The sequence below is a fragment of the Mercurialis annua genome, linkage group LG1-X (assembly GCF_937616625.2).
Source record: "Mercurialis annua linkage group LG1-X, ddMerAnnu1.2, whole genome shotgun sequence".
Lineage (NCBI taxonomy): Eukaryota > Viridiplantae > Streptophyta > Magnoliopsida > Malpighiales > Euphorbiaceae > Mercurialis > Mercurialis annua.
In genome coordinates this window covers 46244250-46264902 of record NC_065570.1, presented here as the reverse complement: position 1 = coordinate 46264902, position 20653 = coordinate 46244250, and the positions used below count along the sequence as shown (strand labels likewise).

The window sequence follows — 20653 nt, the reverse complement described above, 5'->3', positions numbered from 1 at the left end:
TTCGAGAATCCATATTCTCGAACGAGAATTCAACAAAAACCCTTTTTTTTATTTTTTTTTATTTAAAATTTAATTGGTTAAACCAATAAAATCACCCTCAAACCAAACAACTCGAACCAAGCCACTAAATCGAAATTACTTCAAAACGACCAGAAAAATGTCGGAATTTAAATGTAATAAAATGTAAAATTTTACGGGATATTACATTAGTATTAAATTGTTGTGGTAGCCGTGAGATTATTTAGCCGTTTTAGGTGTATTTGTCTAAAAATCTCTAAGAAAAATGGCCAACGTGGATAATATGTGCATGGCTCATTTTATATAAATTTTCTTTTCTTTTCTTTTTTCTTTTAAGATTTAAAAATAAACAACAAATATGAATTGAAACACGACCGAATCAACGAACGACTTGAATAAAATTGAATAAAAATATATAATAATAATAGTGATTAATTACTTAAAACTTGACGGAATGCAAAAATTAAAATTATAAATTTAAAAAAATAATTTAAAAATACGGGATATTACACAAATATTTTATAATTTAAAAATATATGCTATTATTAAGATATTTTATTATATTAATAACATATTCAAAAATTCTATGAGCTAAATAAAAAATCACAGTATCACATTATCATATGGTTATCACTGTATCACCTTATCATATGATTATCACTGTATCACCTTATCATATGATTATCACAGTTTCACCTTAACATGTAATTATCAGTGTATCATATTATATTGACATTTTATTGTCATGTCATTATCAGTATCGTATGTAGCAGATTATTATATGATAATGTGATGATACTGTTGGATAATATAAGACAAAATCACCTTATCACCTTATCATATGATTATCATTGTATCACCTTATCATATGATTATCACAGTTTCACCTTAGCATGTGATTATCACTGTATCATATTCCATTGGCATCTTATTATCATGTCATTATCAGTATCGTATGTAGTAGATTATTATATGATTATGTGATGATACTGCTGAATAATATTAGACAAAATACAGTATCATATTATCATATGATTATCACAGTATTACATTATCATATGATTATCACAGTATTATCATATGATTGTCACAGTATTATATTACCATATGATTATCACAGTTTCATCTTGTCATATAATTATCAATGTATCATATTGCATTGTCATCTTATTATCATGCCATTATCAGTATCGTATGTAGCAGATTATTATCATCTCATTATCATATTTTTTTTCATGCAAGTATCATATTATCATACTATTATCATTTTATTATCAATAAGAACCTTATCATACTATTATCTTGGCCTAATTACTTAAAAAAAAACCCACTTTGTAATATTTATTCGTTTATACCCTGACCTAGGAAAAATTTTATTTGTACCTTTTTTTTGATTTTTCATTTTCGTCTCTACCCTAAAGAGCTAATTTGACCTCTTTTCATTTACCAAAATATTCAAAATGATCCTTTATATTTAGCTTATATTCTAGTTAAACATTAACATTATTAATCATTTATAATGTTTTCATCCTTTAATTAATTTAATTGTCAAAAAATTAAATTTTAGGGTAGAGATAAAAAGGAAAAATAAAAAAAAGGGTACAAATGAACTTTTTCCTACGTGAGGGTATAAACGAAAAAATATTACAAGGTGGTTATTTTTTAAGTAATTAGGCCTATTATCTTCACACTATCATCTTGTTATCATAATTTTTATGTAATGTTTTTCCCATATAGGTATCATATTATCATACTATTATCATAATTTTATTATTTAATTATCATCTGGTTATCACTGATATCATGAATTTTTTTATAATTATATTTTCACGTACGTTATCATCTAATTATCATAACCTTATCATACTTCATTATCATCTATTTATCATGATTTTTATGTAATTTTTTTTCCATAGGTATCATATTATCATACTATTATCATAATTTTATTATTTAAATGTCATCATATCATGAATTGTTTTGTAATTATATTTTCACGTACGTTATCATCCAATTATTATAATCTTATCATACTTCATTATCATCTAGTTATCATAGTGTTATAATGCAGTTATACTCATATGATAATCAAACGTTTTTTTTGTAAAAAAATATTTTTTGCAATGATAATTATATGATAATCAGATGCTGTTTGTTTTTTGCAGAAAATCGTTTTTTTGTGCAGAAAATTATTTTTTCATCATAACATTGTTTTTTATGCAGATTTTTAGATCTAAAGTTGAAAAAAATCAAGAGTAAATTATTTAGATCTGAAAGTTAAAATAAATTGTATTTATCACCACGAATCAAGAAAAAAATCACTAAAATCAAATATGAAAGAACGGCGGAGCGACAATGAATCGATGAAGGAACGACGCCGAAGAAAAGAACAAAAATGGAGAAGAAAAGAAGAATAAAGAAGAAGAAGAAGAAGAAAAATGGCGAAAAAAAAACAGAGAAGAGAAAGACGAAGAAAGAGAAATAAAAGTACAGGTGTATGATTAGAGTAAAAAAAATGATTAGAATAAAATAATAATAAAAAGTAGGTATAATTATAATATAAACATGTGTTAGAGTTAAAAAATAACTTTATTAAAAGGGTGAAGTATTTTCTCTATCTTTTCCTTATTGAGGTAGGAAATTATATTATTTTGAAAATGAGAGTATTTTTCCTAATTTTCTCTTTTTTTTTACACAAATAACCGAGACTGAGTAAGAATTTACTTTTATACGGTTTTATGTTTGACATAACATTGTTATGATGAAAAAATATAAATTCTCTCCTTTCTTTTTCAACTAACCTTTCGCATAATTCTCAGATCTGTTCTTCGTACGTTTCGCCTCCGCCGTTTCGTCTTCGTCTCGCCGTCATTTTTCTTTTATCGTTTTGATTTTAGATCTGAAATTTATTATTCTTCTTCTTTTTTCATTTTCAGATCTGTAATTTTTTTAGTTTTACTGTTTTTTCACCATTAAACATGTGTAAAGATTATCTTTGAAGAATCTAATACTCATTTCATGTTATGTATAATAATTTTGTGATTTTATGGAATAAAATTCTGTTATTTCTGCATTTTTCTTGTTTTTGTTGTTTTTCTGTGTTTTTTTTATTTTGCAGCACGATTTGTTGATGATGGTTGATTGCTGAATTATTGTAATGTTACAGTGTTTTTGATTTTATGTTGATTATGTTGATATCAATTGCATTTTTTTTTAATTTTAACATTGACAAATAAGATAATATTTTCTGTGAAATAAACTAAAAAAATTAAATTAAATTAAACTGAGACTAGATAATGATATGTTAGCATCAGAGAAGAAGACAAATAATGATGTTGAATTATTGGAATGTTAAGTGTTGATATTATGTTGATTTTCGGTTGATATTTTGTTGATTTTATCATTGGTGAAGAAGGTAATAATGATGTTAAATTATTATAATGTTACAATGTTGATATTGTGTTGATATTATGTTCATAGTTAGTTGGTTTTAACATTAACGAAAAGACCACATTAAATGTGAAATAAAATAAAAAAATCGAAATTAAATTGTAACAATGTTGGAAAAATAAAAATTAGTGTAAATAAAGATTGAAAAATTTCAATTAGTTAGTTTAATGTATATTGTTGATTTTGTGTTGATATTAAAATTGACAAAAAACATTAACACTAAAAAAAATCAAAAAAATCAAAAAAAATTAAAATTTAATATGTGATAAATATTAAGTGCAGGAATATAATGGTGAAAAAAAATTAAAAATGATGAAAAAAAATGTTGGAAAATGAGATTTAATATAAAAAGTAAAGTTTTGTTCAAAAAGTAATATAAAAAAAAAGTTGGTATGTGATCTAAAAATTTACTCCCTCCGTCCCACAAAGATAGGCCGTTTGGACAAACACGAGAATTAAGAAAAAAATAGATAGATTAGTTAAAATTAGTTTATTTATGTAATTTTTTGTTTTTAGTCTTTAATAATTTTTTAAATAAATAAATAATATATTGATGACTAATTTTTGTATTGGTGTATTTTGCATTAGAATTAAAAAAATGACATTTATTCCATATTGGAACATGGAGCAATTAATTAAGTTGAAGATAACAATGCACATTTATTAGGGGTAAGTAAGACTTTTAGGTTTGAAATTATTAACCAAAAATAGAAGGTGGCCTATAATTTGGGATGCCCAAAATAGAAAGGTGGCCTATGTTGGACCCTTGTCGTTTCAAACTCTTTTTTTTGACTTTGACAATCAACTATGAGTGATCTAATCTTATTTATTAGTGTATAGGAACTCATAGGAACAATCGGAAGTCAATTCGGAGTTCTCTAGCAAAAATCGAGTTTTTGAGTAGAAGTTGTCCAGTAGCATATCTCGCCCGTGATGGATTTCCATCTCTGGGGAGATATATATCTCGGGGGTGATACAAATATCACGGGGGAGATATTTGAGCTGACAAAACCCTAGTCGACCGTTGGAACGAATCACGGGCGCGACGAATGCATCTCGGGCGCGATAAATTAGACCGTTGAAGATCCAACAAATATATTTTTGAAGACCCAATAAAGCATTGACACGTGGCACTAGCCGTTGAAGTTTTTTGGCATATTCAAATATCTCGCCCATGATCCATCCATCTCGGGGGCGATATTTTTGCTGAAAGCAAAATTTGTTTTGTTTGTTAGTGCTTTGTTTGGGGATTGCTTTGGGTATAAATATAAACCCATTTGCAATGTTTCAAGGTTAATGATTTACACACCTTCAAAAAACAAACACACATTTTCAAATCACTTAGTTTTGTTGTAGTTTTGGAGTAATCTTGGAAACTCCTAATCATTGTGAGTTAGAGTTTAGCTTTGGAAAAACTCAATCCTTGAAGGTTCTTGATTATCCTTGAAAAATCAATTGTGAGTTTGCGATTATCTCTAAGAAATGTCTTTGTAAAGTTGGTGCTTATCTATAAAGCACAATCTCATTTAGTGGATTCTAAAATCTCAATCTTAGATTGAGTAGTGGAGTAGGATCGATTTGTGATCCGAACCACTCTAAATCTCTTGTGTCTTTTAAATTCTCTTTTCCGCTTTAAAGAATTTAAATTTCCGATTCACAACTCAAAAACCGGTCGACTAGGGTAAGAAGCTTGAGTTGCTTCTTGGAGAGTATGAAGGCTTCAAAGGCTTGCCTAATGAAGATGTTTCTTCTATGACCTCAAGGTTTCTAAAGATTCTTCATAGTCTTGAGCAACTTGGGAAATTTTACAAGCTTAGTGAAATCAATGGTAAAATATTTAGATCCCTTCCTATTCTTCTATGGCAACCTAAGACCACCGCCATCATTGAAACTCATGATTTGTCCACCTTGAGGACGGATGAGTTGATTGGGAAGCTTCTTCTCCATGAGATGTCTTACATCAAGCTTATTGAAGCCGAAAAGGCAAGGGAGAAGAATGTTGCTCTCAAGGCCTCAACAAGTCCTCTTTTAGAAGAGAATAAGAAGGGAAGCAATGAGGAAGAACTCTTGAGACTCAGAAAGAAAGTGAAGGAGCTCAAGATAAAGGGAAATGGCAAGCATGGGAGATCCTCCTCTTCAAGGAAGAGTTCAAAAGGAGGGTCCAAGACTTCTTGGGATGATGATTCTCAATCGGAATATGAAAGCCACCATGATGCCAACTTGTGCCTCATGTCTTTTGAGGAGGAACCAACACTATAGGTAAACCCCCAATCTTTTATATCTTTGAATGTTATTGGTGTTGAATCAGATGATGCATGCTTTAATGTTAAAAATGATATTGTTGATATTGTTGATGATGATGCTCATGATGATGATGATGATATTGATAGCATGCTTGATGAACTAGTAATTAAATGTGGTGATTATAAAGCGAAGATGTTATTTTTCTAAAATGAAGCTTCAAAAGCTAAAGATGAAATGCTTGTTTTAACAAAAGAATTTCATGAGCTTAAATTGTCTAATGAAGCTCTCAAGTCATCTTTAGAATCTATCCCTAAGCAAGGTTTAAATGTTGATAACTTGCTTAAGGAAAATGATCAACTAAAGAATGAAATTCTTGAATTAAAAGATGCATTTTCAAGATTTCAAAAAGGGAAGGAAACTTTGGATACAATTCTTGTATCTCAAAGATGTCCAACCATAAAATTTGGACTTGGCTATAATCAAAATGCTTCTAGTTCCAATGGGACTAAATTTGTGAAGTCCACTTTGCCTCAAACTTCTTCTATAGAAGTACCTCCTAAATTAGTCAAACCAATTGAGGCAAAGAAGGTGCATGCTCAAGCTCCTAGGCCCACGCCATTCTTGGCTCAAAAGGCTAAGAGCAACAAGCGTACAAAACCCTTGAGATATGGCTATGCTTCTCAATATAGCCAAAATTGGAACAAGAAGACTAAAAAGAACTCACATGTTCATGCATTCTCAAATGTCAATTCTTGTTCACATGCTTGTGCTTGTTCATATGAGACCTCTAGAGCCAAGCCACCTCAAATGGAATCAAATGTGAACCATAGAACTCAATGTTTTTATTGCATGAAATATGGTCACACTAATGTTCATTGCTATGTGAGAAAAGTTCAATTAAGGCTAATCCCTTTGAACTATTCAAGCATTAACTTTCAAGGATCCAAAGTTGCTTGGGTACCTAAGTGATTTGCTTTGTAGGTATAATTGATGTCCACTAAACCAATCTCAAATCATAAGGTGGATGATCAATGAAAGCTTTTGGAAAATGGCAATATAGGTAACAATTATATCAATATCTATGCCATAATTTCCAAAATTGTTGTTTTGAGGGGGAGAATCAATTTTTCAAATCTTATTCTCCTAAAAAGTTTTTGATATGCTTTAAAAACCGTTTTAATGATTGGACTTTGCCTTGGTGTAATTCAATTGATGAATTATTACCTATTTTTGATCATTTAAATCAAATTAGTTCAATCAATTGAGTTTTTAGGCTTAATGCATATCAAATTTGTGCCTTGCGCCTCAATTGATTGGGAAACTAATTTTTTTTCTTCAAAATCTCTTTCAATTAGCTCCTTTGTCCATATTTTTAAAACATGTTTTTATTCTTTTTGTGCTTGACAAAGGGGGAGAAGTTTCTATGCTCAAATTGCTAAATATTTTCAAATGTTTCTTGCTTATGCTTTACATATTGATTTTATCTTATGTGCATAAAGTGAGGGGGAGCCAGAATTAATTCGTCTCTTACTTAACTTAGCCATTTTAGCATGTTGATTGTCAAACTCAAAAATGGGGAGATTGTTGGACCCTTGTCCTTTCAATCTCCTTTATTTTGACTTTGACAATCAACTATGAGTGATCTAATCTTGTTTATTAGTGTATAGGAACTCATAGGAACAATCGGAAGTCAATTCGGAGCTCTCTAGCAAAAATCGAGTTTTTGAGTAGAAAGCTGTCCAGTAACATATCTCGCCCGTGATGGATTTCCATCTCGGGGGAGATATATATCTCGGGGGTGATACAAATATCACGGGGGAGATATTTGAGCTGACAAAACCCTAGTCGACCGTTGGAACAAATCACGGGCGCGACGAATGCATCTCGGGCGCGATAAATCAGACCGTTGAAGATCCAACGGATATATTTTTGAAGATCCAATGAAGCATTGACACGTGGCACTAGCTGTTGAAGGTTTTTGGCATATTCAAATATCTCGCCCGTGATCCATCCATCTCGGGGGAGATATTTTTGCTGAAAGCAAAATTTGTTTTGTTTGTTAGTGCTTTGTTTGGAGATTGCTTTGGGTATAAATATAAACCCATTTGCAATGTTTCAAGGTTAATGATTTACACACCTTGAAACAACAAACACACATTTTCAAATCACTTAGTTTTGTTATAGTTTTGGTAATCTTGGAAACTCCTAATCATTGTGAGTTAGAGTTTAGCTTTGGAAAAACTCAATCCTTGTAGGTTCTTGATTATCCTTGAAAAATCAATTGTGAGTTTGAGATTATCTCTAAAGCATCTCTTTGTAAAGTTGGTGCTTATCTATAAAGTACAATCCCATTTAGTGGATTCTAAAATCTCAATCTTAAATTGAGTAGTGGAGTAGGATCGATTTGTGATCCGAACCACTCTAAATCTCTTGTGTCTTTTAAATTCTCTTTTCCGCTTTAAAGAATTTAAATTTCCGATTCACAACTCAAAAACCGGTTTGCCTTATAACCCATAAAGTATTTCAGCCTATCTTTGTGAGACGGAGGAAGTAAAAAAGATAGTAAAAAAGTACATGTTGGAGAAAAAAATCTTTTTTTCCGGCCGGTGCAAACTAATATATGAGAAATTAAGGAAAATATTCATTTTAAGAATGATTGTAATTTTTGTCTCAATAAGAAAAAAATAGAAAAAATGTACCTCATTTTTTTAGCAATTTTACTTTTTTTACTTTAAGATATGTTTTTATTATACTAATATCAAAAAATTTAATAAAACATACTCTGTATAATTTGTTTATTTATATTTTTTCTCTAAAAATACTCTGTAGAAAAAATATATTTTTTCTCCGAATTACCGCCGCTATCCCGCTGCTTCACCATTCTTTAGTGTTAAATTTTAGTATTTTTTCTTAACTCGTTGTAATTATTAATTTTCAGATTTTAAAAAATTACTCTAGGATCTTTTTATATATATTTTTTCTCTTTTTATTTTGTAAAAATATTTCTTCCTACGTCATGATTTTGAAGAAAGATCAATGAAATTAATTTCTAATTATTTCAGTTTCAGATATAAAAATCTACTGAAACACGGTTTTATAGAGAGAAACGATTTTCTGCAGAAAACAACGCGTTATTATCATAACTGTATCATAACGTTATCACAACATTATGATAAAGTATATAAAAATAATTCTACATTATACGATTATGATATTATTATGATATAATTATGATAATATTTATGATAAGGTTGCGATAAAAGGTTATGATAAGGTTATGATAAAATACATAAAATATTTTTGCATCATACAGTTAAGATAATATTATAATACAATTATGATAATATTTATGATAAGGTTATGATAAAGTACGTAAAATATTTCTTCATTATACGGTTATGCTAATATTATGATACGGTTATGATAAAGATTATGATAAAATACGTAAAATAATTTTGCATGATACAATTATGATAATATTATAATACATTTATAATAAGATTATGATAAAAGGTTATGATAAAGTTATGATAAAGTATATTATGATAATATTTATGATAATGCTATGAAAATAAATTATGATAAAATTATGATAAAAGTTATGATAATTTTACGATAAGAATAATAATATTATGATAACGTTATGATAAAGTACGTAGAATAATTTTACATCATAAAATTATAATAAATTTATGATAATGTTATGATAAACGAGTAAAATCATTAATTTTTAAATACCGAAAGTAAAAACATAAAATTGAAAAAACATGAGGAATTATTTTTAATTTTTTCGTGTTGAAATAAAAACTGCAAATACTCTTTTTTTTAAGTAAATACGTAAACTTCTCAAAACATACAGGATAAAATTTAGAAACTAAATTAAAATAGTGTTAATTTCAATTAATTTAATTATATTTTTTAAATTTATGTGTTGTATTTAAAAAATCAAAATCATTTTAGAATGGATGGAGTATATAAATTTCGTTAGAAATTCATTTATTTTTAGAGAATTGGCATTAGGGCTCCATAGAAAAAGTTCAAAACAAACAAGAAAAATCAATTCAATCAAATCAAAACAAACCAAATATTACGGTTTATAAGATTGTTAGTTTGATTTTAGTTTATAAAATAGAAAAAAAATTAATAATTGATCTGAATTACGGTTTTAAAAATTATAAAACAACATAAACTAAACCAAACTAATATATATTCATACATACGTATTTTTATTAAAATTATAAATATTAAAATTTAAAAATAAAATTTTTATTCTTATTTTTTAAAACTGTACTGGATAAAATAATATATTTAAATATCATCTGATGATATAATTTTTTTTTTATTTTTATTTTTGTATATTAATTATCGATCAATAAATATTATATTTCTATAATATTAAGATATCATATTAATAAAATATAAAAAAATTTAATTTTTTTCATTTGTTAATTATTATTATTTAAATTTGTTATATAAATATTACTTTTATGATGAATAAATAATTTTAAATTATTAATTTTTTTATGTTTAGAAGATAAATAAATGATTGTTTGATAATGAGTTGAATTGATTTTTAAGAAAAAATTATCAAGTCAAACAAAACAATTTTACTTGTTTATAATTTGTCTGATTTGAATTTAATTTAGAAATTTACCAAATCATTATAATTGGGTTGGACTATAATATCAATTATAAATCATTTAAATCAAACCATGTAAACCCGTAATTTGCATGAAAGAGAAATATTTGTGTGAACCTAATTCGCCATGCACGTAAGATTATGAACCATCCATTAAATACATGACACTTGACGTAATTAAATGTCATAACCAATTAATAAATAGCATTTTATTCTAATTAAAAGATCATTAATTTATGATATATTTATTGATTGGTTATGGTATTTAATTACGGCACGTGTTATGCATTTAATGTATAATTTATAATATTACGTGACGAATTTCAAGAATTTCTCGGCATGAAATGGAGATAAACTAATAATCTTTTAAAAGAGATACATTTCTAAAAATAAAATGAATTAATTTCTTACTAAAAATATTTTAAAAGAGATAACTTTATAATAGTAGTTAAATATAAAGTTTATATTAATCAATATATAATGATAATTAATATTAAATATATTATGATAATTAAGAGTAAAACAATTGCTCAGCATTGGCTAAACGTGGCTTGCCATTTTATAGCTCACCTAGATAGATATGAAGGCACACATATTGAGGAATGGGCACGAGAAATATCGCCTCCATAGCACTTTATTTTCATGTACATGGTACCAACCATTAACCGCAACAAAAAGACTAATTAGCTTTCACAAAAGGTGCTTTCCAAATTTGCAATCATACAAAAAATGCATCATGTACACCAAAAAACATGAATTTCAAGAAATGAATAAGCACAATTTTTCACTTATATAAGCAATTATATGAAAATTCATAGTTATTGTTGAAAAATAATGAAACACAAAAGAGTGATTAAAATTGCATTATGTCCCTCTCTTTTCTTTTCTCTCATTCTCATTTTCTATATCTTTTTTAATCTCAAATCAAAACCCTACCACCTTCTATCTTCATCAAACAACTACATTACACTAAACAAAACACCTCAAACACAAACCAAATTCAGCGTCTTAATCGGAATCTTAACCCGTCCGGACAACTACAACCGCCGCCATTTCCTCCGCCTTGTTTACGGAATCCAAAAATCATCTGTACCTCACATAGACATAAAATTCATTTTTTGTAACCTCACAAAACCCGAACAAAAAATGCTAATATCGCTAGAAATTCTTCGTTTCGACGACATAATCATTCTTAATTGCAAAGAAAACATGAACAATGGAAAAACCTACACATACTTCTCTTCAGTTCCAAAAATCCTTCCGAAACATTACACTTACGTTATGAAAGCCGACGATGATTCTTACATTCGGTTAGAACAATTGTTTTCGTCGCTAATGCTACTTCCGAGACACGATTTGTACTACGGTTTTGTTATTCCATGCGATAGTAAGAATCCGTACGTAGATTACATGTCAGGAATGGGGTTCTTGTTGTCTTGGGATATTGTTGAATGGATTGCAGAGTCTGAAATTCCGGCAAATAGTACGGAAGGACCGGAAGATAAGTTGGTCGGAAAATGGTTGAAGATTGGAAAAAAGGGTATGAATAGATTTTCAGATAAGCCTGGAATGTATGATTATCCAGGAACTAATGGAAAATGTTCTCATCAACTTATTCCTGAAACTGTTGTTGTTCATCGACTTAAGAGATGGGATCAATGGTATCATGTTCTTCAATTCTTTAATGTTACTCAACAACTTAAGCAATCTAATTTGTATCATTTTTGATTTTGTATTAGAGAAAGAAAAAAATCATTATTCACTATTTTGTTTTAATTTATCTGGGAAAGAAATGTAATTCATTCTTAATTATGGAGGGCTAAATAATTATTAAGGTATTAGATAGCCGAGAAACACGGAAAGTTCGAACAAAAGATCAATTCACCCCTCAAATTGGCACAAAATATCAAATAAGTCATTTTCGAGGGTTCTGGATCAAACAGACCCACAACTTAGCACTTTAGCATCAAAAAGGCCCTTCCCCACATGAAGCTAGGGGCTTTGTGATCTTAGGGAAAAAATTTCCCTCTCACTTCCTTGAGTGACATACGCTCTCCAATTTAAATGCACAAAAGTTTGAAATGATCCTTAATTAAATTAACATTTAATAGCTTTTAATTTTCACTTATAATCCTTATATTTGTAAACTTCAAAAGTTAAATTAAATTTCAAATAAAAATTGAAGAACCTTTCTACACTTCATTCATTTTTAAACTTAAACCTAATATTCTACTTCTTCTTCACATTTCTGCCGCCTTCAACTTTCTACCGCCTTCGATCCAACTGACGTCCTTTTATTCTTAATGAATCAACAGCTGGATTAATTGGACTTCCTCTTTTCTTCTTCGTTCATTAGCTGATGCTGCCGGAGGAGAAAATTCTTAATGCTTTCGTTCATCCACCGATGCCGTTTCTGTTCCTCCACTGATAAGGGTAAAATACTCCTATGTATTATAGTTGTTTCCGTATACGTATTTCACCATGCTTTTCGGTTACTTTGTGTACCTTATTGCATGTGTGTGTGTTGTAGGGAAAACGGAGCAAAGCAGAGTCTTTTTGGCCTAAAAGAAGGAAGAATCGATAACCGGAAAAAGGAGCGAAGTCTTGAAGCATTTAGACAAAGTTTTCCACCCGTCAGATAGAGGGCTCAATCGAGCTCCTCTGCTTTAATGAAGAGCTCGATCGAGCCCTAGCATAAAAGGGGAGTTCATATTTTCAAATTCTCAAGAAACAAGATGGAGGCCCGCTTCCGAATTTAGCCAAACACAACTATTGTACTAGGAGATTATTTACCTCTTTTGTCTAGACTATATAAGACATTTATCTCCATTTTAGGGTTATATTGTATTCACTTTCACATCATCACTTTGAGTAGAGATTATTCCCTTTGTAAAGAGCAATTTAGGGCTTTGTGTCATCTTCTTCAAGTGACATTTACTCCATTGTTGAATGCTTTAAGTTATTTATTGAAGATTAATTCTCCATTATAATTGAAGTTTTCTCTTTATTGAATGTTTATTATTGGGATTTCTTCAAAGGTAATTAGTTCTCTTACTTTTATACTTTATTGTTCTTCATTTGTTATTGTTGTTGACTTAACCATGATTGGCTAAGCCCCCTTATTTGGGGGTTGGTATGAAGTTTATGATTGGAAGATTGGGTTAGGGTTTATAGGCATGTTTGTTGTTCTAATTACTTCTCCTGATGCTTGTTTTAGTCTAACTACCTAAAACATGATTTTAGATTAATGAAAGCTTTGAGAGAAGGTTAATTAATTGGATTAGGTTGATTATACTTATTTAAATACGATTACCCGAGTAATTATACTAACTAAATTTATAATTATCTATCGTTTTCACTATTTAATTTATAATCAAAATAAAACCCAAGTTATTAGTTAAAGTTTTACCTTAAGGATTAATTTGGTTTAAGTAAAAGACTTTGGTGATCATAATGGTTATTTGACCATCATCTTCCTTTTAAATCAAACCTCATTCCCCGCCTAACATGAACAATCCAGTAGTCAAAATCTCAAACCCGATCTTAATGTTTCATTACCAAAATCAACCAACCTATTCCTAAAGACAATAAATCACCAATGTAATCAACAAGTAAAGCTATCAACATTAGAAACCTAGGAATAAAACAACACAGTAATTGATTATCAATGAAACCGAGAATCGTTAAAAATGATGGGTACAAAACGATGGATTCAATCCACAAACGAAAGCTTAAATACAAATAACTGACATCGCATGATTCATAATCATGATTATAGCAAAATAAAGCCAAAGGAAAGATGGAAATATTCGGCAGAATCATTCATCTTGGCATGAAACAGTTTATACAAACATTAAAGCGATAACCGTACGGCGATTGAAACGAAATCGATAGCGTACCGTTCAACGAAATCAAGGTTGGGAATCGTAGGTATGTGAGTCTAAAATGTCTGAGATCAAACGGTTTTGATTTCGATCTAGAAACGAATGAGAACGATCAAAATTACGTAATGTCGTTCAAAACCGAAAACTGAAATCAATGGAGTTATGAACACTTACCGGGACAACCACTTTGAATGATGATTTCAGCAGCGTTTCTTAGCGAAAATGAATGTTAAAGGTGGCTAGGGTTTGCTTGTAGTGTGGAGAATAGATTAGGTTTAAAAGTTACGTATTTAAGTAGGTCGATTAGGTTAGAAATAATTGACGAAACTGCCCCCTCGCAAGGATAGGAAAAAATTCGAACGGGAATAGCCTTTCAGGCCTGATTCCCGTTCGAAACTGGCCTGGTCTCGAACGAGACCAGGCCCCAAACACGATTCTCGTTCGAGAATCATAAAATTCTTGAACGAGAATTGGTCTTCTATTTTTTTTTTTAAAATAAAAATTAAAATGGTTGAACCTAGATCAACCCCAATCCCGAACCAACTCGAATCAAACCGCTATCATCGAAGTTACTTCAAAACGACCGGAAAATCGTCAGAAATTATCGAAAAATAAATGTAAAATTTTACGGGATATTACATTCTTCCCAACTAATTAGAAAATTCGTCCTCGAATTTTAACACGACAAACAATTTATACCAGAATAACATGTATACAGATAACAACCATTTAATCACATAAAAATAAAGCATCGTACCTCACGGAAAAAGAAAAGGATAGCGATTCCGCATATCCGACTCGGTCTCCCAAGTACACTCCTCTACAGAATGATTGCGCCAGAGAACTTTGACCATCGTAATCTCCTTGTTCCGTAATTTACGCACTTGCGTATCAACAATCTCAACTGGCTGTTCCTCATAGGACAACTCTTGGTCAATCTCAACACTCTGAGGCACAATCACGTGCGAAGGATCAGAAATGCACTTTCTCAACATAGAAACATGAAACACAGGATGTATTAACGACATGTCTGGCGGCAGAACCAGACGACAAACCACAGCTCTAATCCTCTCTGAAATCTCATATGGACCAATATACCTCGGTGCCAACTTCCCCTAAACACCAAAACGAACCACGCCTTTCATAGGTGAAACCCGAAGAAACCCGAAATCACCAACATGAAACTCAATGTCTTTCCTCTTCGGATCAGCATAACTCTTATGCCGACTAAAAGCAGTTTCTAACCTCCGTTTGATCAACGGTACCTTCTCTGAGGTAATCTGAATAATCTCAGCTCCCGAGAGTTTACGCTCTCCGACCTCCTCCCAACAGATAGGAGATCTACACTTGCGCCCGTACAAAGCCTCATATGGCGCCATCTTGATACTCGCGTGGTAACTGTTGTTATAAGAAAACTCAATCAATGGCAAATGAGTATCCCAGCTACCCTGAAAATCGAGAACACACATCCTGAGCATATCCTCCAACGTCTGAATAGTTCTCTCAAACTGACCGTCAGTCTGCGGATGAAAAGTTGTACTGAAATTCAACCGAGAACCCAAGGATTCCTGTAACGCTTTCCAGAACCTCGAAGTGAACACAGAATCTCTGTCTGAAACAATAGAAACCGGTATACCATGCAAACTGACAATCCTGTCGATGTACAACTGAGCCAACCTCGAAGCAGTATACGAAACCTTGATCGGAAGGAAATGAGCTGACTTGGTCATACGGTCAACTATAACTCAGATGGAATCGTACCCCTGTCGAGTACGTGGTAAACCAACCACAAAATCCATAGCAATCCGCTCCCACTTCCACTCTGGAATAGGTAGTGGCTGCAGATATCCAAAAGGTCTCTGATGCTCCAGCTTCACCTACTGGCACGTCAGACACTTAGAAACATACTCAGCAACATCCTTCTTCATCCCGCTCCACCAATAGGTACCCTTAAGATCATGGTACATCTTAGTAGAACCCGGATGAACATTATAAGCAGACTTGTGCGCTTCTTCCAGAATCTGGTCCCTCAAACCATCTGAATCCGGAACACACAATCTCGAACCATGTCTCAGAACACCATCCACAAAAGTAAACTCAGAATTTCCATCCTGCTGAACCTCCTCAATAATCCGTTTCAACTGTGGATCCTCAGCTTGTAAAGCTTTGATCCGATCAATCAAAACAGGTTGCACTTGCAACTGTGCCAGCAAACAACCAGCCTGAGAAACCTGAAAAGCATAGCCTGAAACTATCAAACCGTGCCACTCTCTAACCATGGGTCTACGCTCAATCTCAGAAATATGAGCCAAACTGCCCGAGGACTTGCGACTCAACGCATCGGCTACCATATTAGCCTTACCAGGATGGTACTGAATAGTACAGTCGTAGTCTTTCAGAAACTCTAACCACCTCCTCTGTCTCAAGTTCAACTCTTTCTGATCAAAGATATATTTCAGACTCTTATGATCAGTGAAAATCTCACAAGTAGCACCATACAAATAATGTCTACAGATTTTCAGCGCAAAAACCACAGCTGCCAACTCTAAATCATGAGTAAGGTAATTCACCTCATGCTTCTTCAACTGTTTGGAAGCATAGGCAATCACCTGTCCATGTTGCATCAGAACGCAACCCAAACCAATCCGAGACGCATCACAATACACTGTGAAATTGTCAATGCCAGAAGGCAATGCCAGAAGGCAATGCCAAAACCGGAGTTGTAGTCAAAATCTCCTTGACCTTCTCAAATCTCGCCTCGCACTTGTCAGTCCACTCAAACTTAACACCCTTCTGTGTCAGTTTAGTCAACGGTGCAGATATTCTGGAGAAATCTTGCACGAACCGACGATAATAGCCAGCTAAACCAAGAAAACTCCTGATCTCGGTAACTGACCTCGGCCTCTGCCAATCCATAACCGCCTCAATCTTCTTCGGATCAACCTTGATCCCATCTTTCGACACCACGTGTCCTAGAAAGGTAACCTGATCCAACCATAACTCACATTTTGAGAACTTAGCATACAACTGATGCTCATGCAACGTCTGTAGTTTAGTCCTCAAATGGTAAGCATGTTCCTCCTCACTCCGAGAATAGATCAAAATTTCATCAATAAAGACGATAACAAATTGATCCAAAAACGGCTTGAACACTCTGTTCATCATATCCATAAACGCTGCTGGTGCGTTAGTCAGACCAAAGGACATAACCAGAAATTCAAAATGTCCATACCGCGTCCGAAAAGCAGTCTTAGGCACATCTACATCACGAATTTAAAGTTGATGATACCCAGACCTCAAGTCAATCTTGGAAAAACACTTCGCACCCTGCAACTGGTCAAACAAATCATCGATGCGAGGAAGAGGATATCTGTTCTTGACAGTAGCCTTGTTCAAATGTCTGTAGTCGATACACAGTCGAAAGAAACCGTCTTTCTTTTTCACAAACAGAACTGGAGCACCCCATGGAGAAGTACTGGGTCTGATGAACCCGCTATCCAACAACTCTTGTAACTGGTCCTTCAACTCCTTCAGCTCTGCAGGAGCCATCCGATACGGCGGTATCGAAATCGGAGCTGTACCAGAAACCACATCAATGCAAAACTCAATCTCACGGTCAGGTGGTAATCCAGGCAATTCCTCTGGAAACACATCAGTGAACTCATTCACTATCGGAACACTATGCATATTACCACTATCAGTCTCCAAATCACGAACCACAGCAAGGAAACCCTGGCAACCCTTGCATAACATCCGCTTCGCCTTGATGGCGGAAATCAGATTCTTAGGTGTCTCCGCCTTTTCTCCCTGAAAGGAAAAAGGTAGATCACCTGGAATCCTGAACTCGACTGACTTCCCTCGACATTCAATAGAAGCATAATGGCGCGACAGCTAATCCATCCCCAAAATCACGTCAAAAGAAAGCACGTCAAGCAAAATCAAATCAGCACATAATTCTCTACCCTGAATAACCACTGGACAAGAAGGATAAACGACGTCCACTACTACACCTTGAGACATAGGTGTCGACACAGCTAGAGGTTCACTCAAAACAGATGGTGCGATACCCAATTTTCCAGCAAAGCAAGTAGACACAAAAGAATGGGTTGCACCCGCGTCAAATAACACCAAAGCACTAGTAAAAGAAATCGGAATGGTACCTTGCACCACAGCATTTGATGCACGCGCATCCTGAGGAGTAAGTGCGAACACTCTGGCCTGACCCTGCGGCTGCTGCTGAGAACTCTGCCCATCACCACTACTATTGGAACCTCTACCACCGTTATCATGGCCACCAAAACCTCTGCCACCAGAACCATGGCCCCGCTGGCCACCAAAAGATGCTGCAGGTTGAGAGTACCCTACAGACTGTGTAAACGCAGGTCTCTGCTGCTGATAAGATGACTGCGCCATACTGGAGTTAGACATCTGCTGCCCAGATGTCGGACACTCCCTGGAGAAATGACCCGGCTGGCCACAAGAGAAACAACCTCCAGGAGCTAACTAACACTGACCATAGTGCCTGCGTCTGCAATTCTGGCAGAACGGAATGTTCGATCCACCACTGTACCCGCGTCCTGAACCACGGTTACTCCCACTGCTACTAGAATTGTACTGAGCACTCCTAGTACTATGCCTCCCCTTGTTGTGAGTACGGCGACTCCCCTTATTGGCCTGAGAAGAGCCACTGTAGTAGTTTCCACTACCATGCTGCGCTGGGGCCTGTTGCCCCCCACTAGGAAGATCACTCTTTCCCTTCTGATTCTGGAAAGGGTCAGAGATCGCCCCAAACTGAATCAACGAATTCTCCATCCGTCGAGCACTATCCACTACCCGAGCAAACTCTATGTCTGCCCCTATCAGCAAAGGGATGCGAAATTGATATACTTATTTAAATACGATTACCCGAGTAATTATATTAACTAAATTTATAATTATCTATCGTTTTCACTATTTAATTTATAATCAAAATAAATGTCACGACCCAAATTATTGAGCCGCGACCGGCGCTAGGGAACGGGAGTGGTAGCTCTGGAACCCGTAGCAAGCCTAAAACCACTATGAATTTTTCGCGAATAAAACATATTATAATATATAATACGTTTTCAAAAATCTTTCTTAAGTAATATAATTCAAATATCAAAATATCGCATTCCTTTCCTGAAAATATTCGCAGCACAATTCTTAGAAACCAGGGTCTTACCGAGCGATATCTCATATCCAGCACCGCCCTGTTTCTAGTCATATTCATATATCATATCACAAAGCAAACAGCGTAAACGACTTGGATCAGACAGACTCAACTCTATAGCTGCAGTAGTTCCTAGGTCAATTTAACCGACAAAACACATATTAGCAGAGGTAACTGGACCAACTGCTCTGATACCAGGGCCAAAACATAAATTAGCCAAGTAAGTCTCGAGAATAGCAATTCTAAGATTATTGACGGAAAATTATAATTTTGGGTTAGTATTATTTATTTAAATATAAATAATACATAAGTAATTAAGTTAAAAGGATAATTTAACCGTTAGGTTAAATTAGAAAGTTTAAAAGAGATTTGGTTTGAGTTAAAGAAATGAAGGATCAAAGTGGCTAATTAGCCATGATATATTAAGGAAACCAAATGAATTAAGAAAGGAAGAAGAAGGAGCAGAAGGTTACAGAAGAAGGAAAATGGCGATCGATACGTTCCGCCGCCGTTTCGCCGTTTCTCGCTCAAATCGCGAGTTCTTTATATCGATTCGTTCAGAATTCGATTCTCTATCATCGCTAAGCTTCAAATCGAGGTAAGCTTGACGTTTTTATTATGAGAATTGATAAATAAGGGTTATTTCGTTTTAACAAATTAAACGAATCGTAATCGCGTTTCTATTGGCGTTTTTGATGAAATTTGAAGTGGTTATTAATGGAAATCATGTTAGAATCGACTTTGGACGTTTAAGCACGTCGGAAATGGCCCGGGGAATGAACCCCGGGGCTGCACATCGGCAGCCGTTTGCTGCACGAATGTGCAGTACACGTTCGTGTAGCATACTGCACGAACGTGCAGTACACGTTCGTGTAGCAGACTGCACGAACGTGTAGCACACTGCACGAACGTGCAGCACACGATCGTGCAGCGTACTGCACGTTCGTGCAGTACACTGCTGCACGAACGTGCAGTCCTTCGCCGAGTGAGGATTCCTGATTTTGGCTTTCTGGGCCCTGACGCGACGCAGAAACTCGATTTCAAACAATTTCAAGTCGTGTAATCAATCGTGATTCGATTGAATATCAAAACGTAAACTAGGAAGTTTAAAGGAGAAGTGTAATTAAGAGAATATCAAAGTTAAGAATCGTATTTGAAATACGATTATGTTAACCTAAGTTTATAACTTAGGGTTTTGATACTAAGTCAACGTTTATGAATTAAACG

At 33.3% G+C, this 20653-nt stretch overlaps 1 protein-coding gene across 1 annotated transcript; it reads left to right on the top strand.

Annotated features, from left to right (window-relative positions):
- Window positions 1-11185: 11185 nt before the first annotated feature.
- Window positions 11186-12079, top strand: LOC126671499 (hydroxyproline O-galactosyltransferase GALT3-like). The gene has a single exon (XM_050365268.1). It carries the CDS (start codon window positions 11186-11188, stop codon window positions 12077-12079), a length of 894 nt encoding a protein of 297 aa, XP_050221225.1.
- Window positions 12080-20653: the final 8574 nt, after the last annotated feature.